Here is a 1529-nt window from a genome sequence, read left to right as displayed (position 1 = left end):
AATGCCTTGTGGCGAGCAAATGTGAGTTTCGAGTTTCCGTTCTCAAAAAATGCAGCTCGGATTTAAATTAAAAAATTTTACGGTATCTTCAAAGAATGTGTGTAAACGATGCGTTTGCGTAATCGCAATTCTCGGATTCCTGACCTCCTGTTTCTTTCGTCTTTACATTTTTATACTCCTGTCGTGTTAATCGATTTTTTTCCTCTCCTCGATAAGCACGATGGTCTCGAGTAGATATGCAATTACAATGGCTTCAATAGCCGCGAATCGTGATAAGCTCAGTGCGATAACGGTGTTAAAATCGTTAATACACGAGTTCTCGATAACATGCGCAAATCATTTGATTACCTGACAGTAACGACAAACAGTTTTCTTGATAGCCCGGATGATCTTTAACGAGCTATTGCGTATTTTCAATTTTTATAGGTTGAAAATTGCAGAAACAGGCAGATCCGACGTAAGATTATCGCAAGTTGATCCTAAAGTTTGCCGAACAGGCATTTATTGCAACACCGTAGGCCAACAGCGAATTCGGTATGTGTACTAAATTTTTTTTACATTTTATATAATACTAAATTTTACTACAATGAATGCACTAAGAAAAACAATAATTAAAATCCTTTGCGCAATTCCGAAATTTTGCCATGTTCAAAATTGTGTAAATTTCGTTTCGTTTTAGATAATAATTATTTTCGTAATTACTTACTATAAATACATTGATAACTTAAGCTCCTTTAAATTTTAGATTTGTTTTCTATATATTCGCGAATTAATTTCCATACTTTTCAGTTATATGCATATTCATTCAGTTGTACATCTTATCGAAGACAAATAAATCATTGAAAATATGAATACTTACAATAAAAAAATAATTTTATATAATTTACATATATTAATTTTATAATTGCATCTTATATTATTATAATCTATTAATTTTCAATAATTTTATAATAAATTATTATAATCCACTAGAGCAATTACATTTATATAATAATCCAGTTCCATTAATCAAATTTTAAGCTTCATTACAATTATTAAATTAATTGCCTATTTGAAAACTGTTATGTTTTTCTATTTAAACGATTCTCGATTAAATCAGGGATTTCTCGAAGAGCTCAAATAAAATCGGAATGAATTTTTTGCTTAATTGAGCCATTGGTTTTCAGATATGGTCGCTTTTCCGAACTTGGAGATTGAACCGACGTTGATGAACGGCACTGATCTCACGCCGGCAGACCACAATCGAAATAATGTTAGTTTAGTAAACGACACTAACGTTGGAAGAGTCAGAGACCAAGTTTTCACCATACCTCATGTAACAATGTCGCCGAACGACAAGGATAACTTTGCGCTGAAATTCGACAACATCAACAAAAACAATGACAAGGATGTGAATATTAATCCGGAACCTGTCTTCGTGAAGAAAGTTGTCGGTAAGAAAAGTCACGAGATTAACGCACAAGATTATGCATGTTTTGATCTGCATCTATATATATATATATATATATATATATATATATATATATATA

General features: G+C 31.5%; 1 protein-coding gene across 1 annotated transcript in view; it reads left to right on the top strand.

The window, feature by feature from the left end:
* The first annotated feature begins 1168 nt into the window (after positions 1-1168).
* LOC105626326 (solute carrier family 41 member 3-like) overlaps positions 1169-1529 on the top strand; it is a 6288-nt gene continuing 5927 nt past the window's right edge. The window contains exon 1 of the mRNA XM_012207627.1: positions 1169-1433. Coding sequence (XP_012063017.1) covers positions 1169-1433 — 265 coding nt within the window. The remainder of the gene's footprint in view (positions 1434-1529) is intronic.

Source organism: Atta cephalotes, assembly GCF_000143395.1.
Source record: "Atta cephalotes unplaced genomic scaffold scaffold00005, whole genome shotgun sequence".
Classification (NCBI taxonomy): Eukaryota; Metazoa; Arthropoda; class Insecta; order Hymenoptera; family Formicidae; genus Atta; species Atta cephalotes.
Note: the sequence above shows the minus strand (reverse complement) of the source record. Positions and strands in the feature narration are given on the sequence as shown.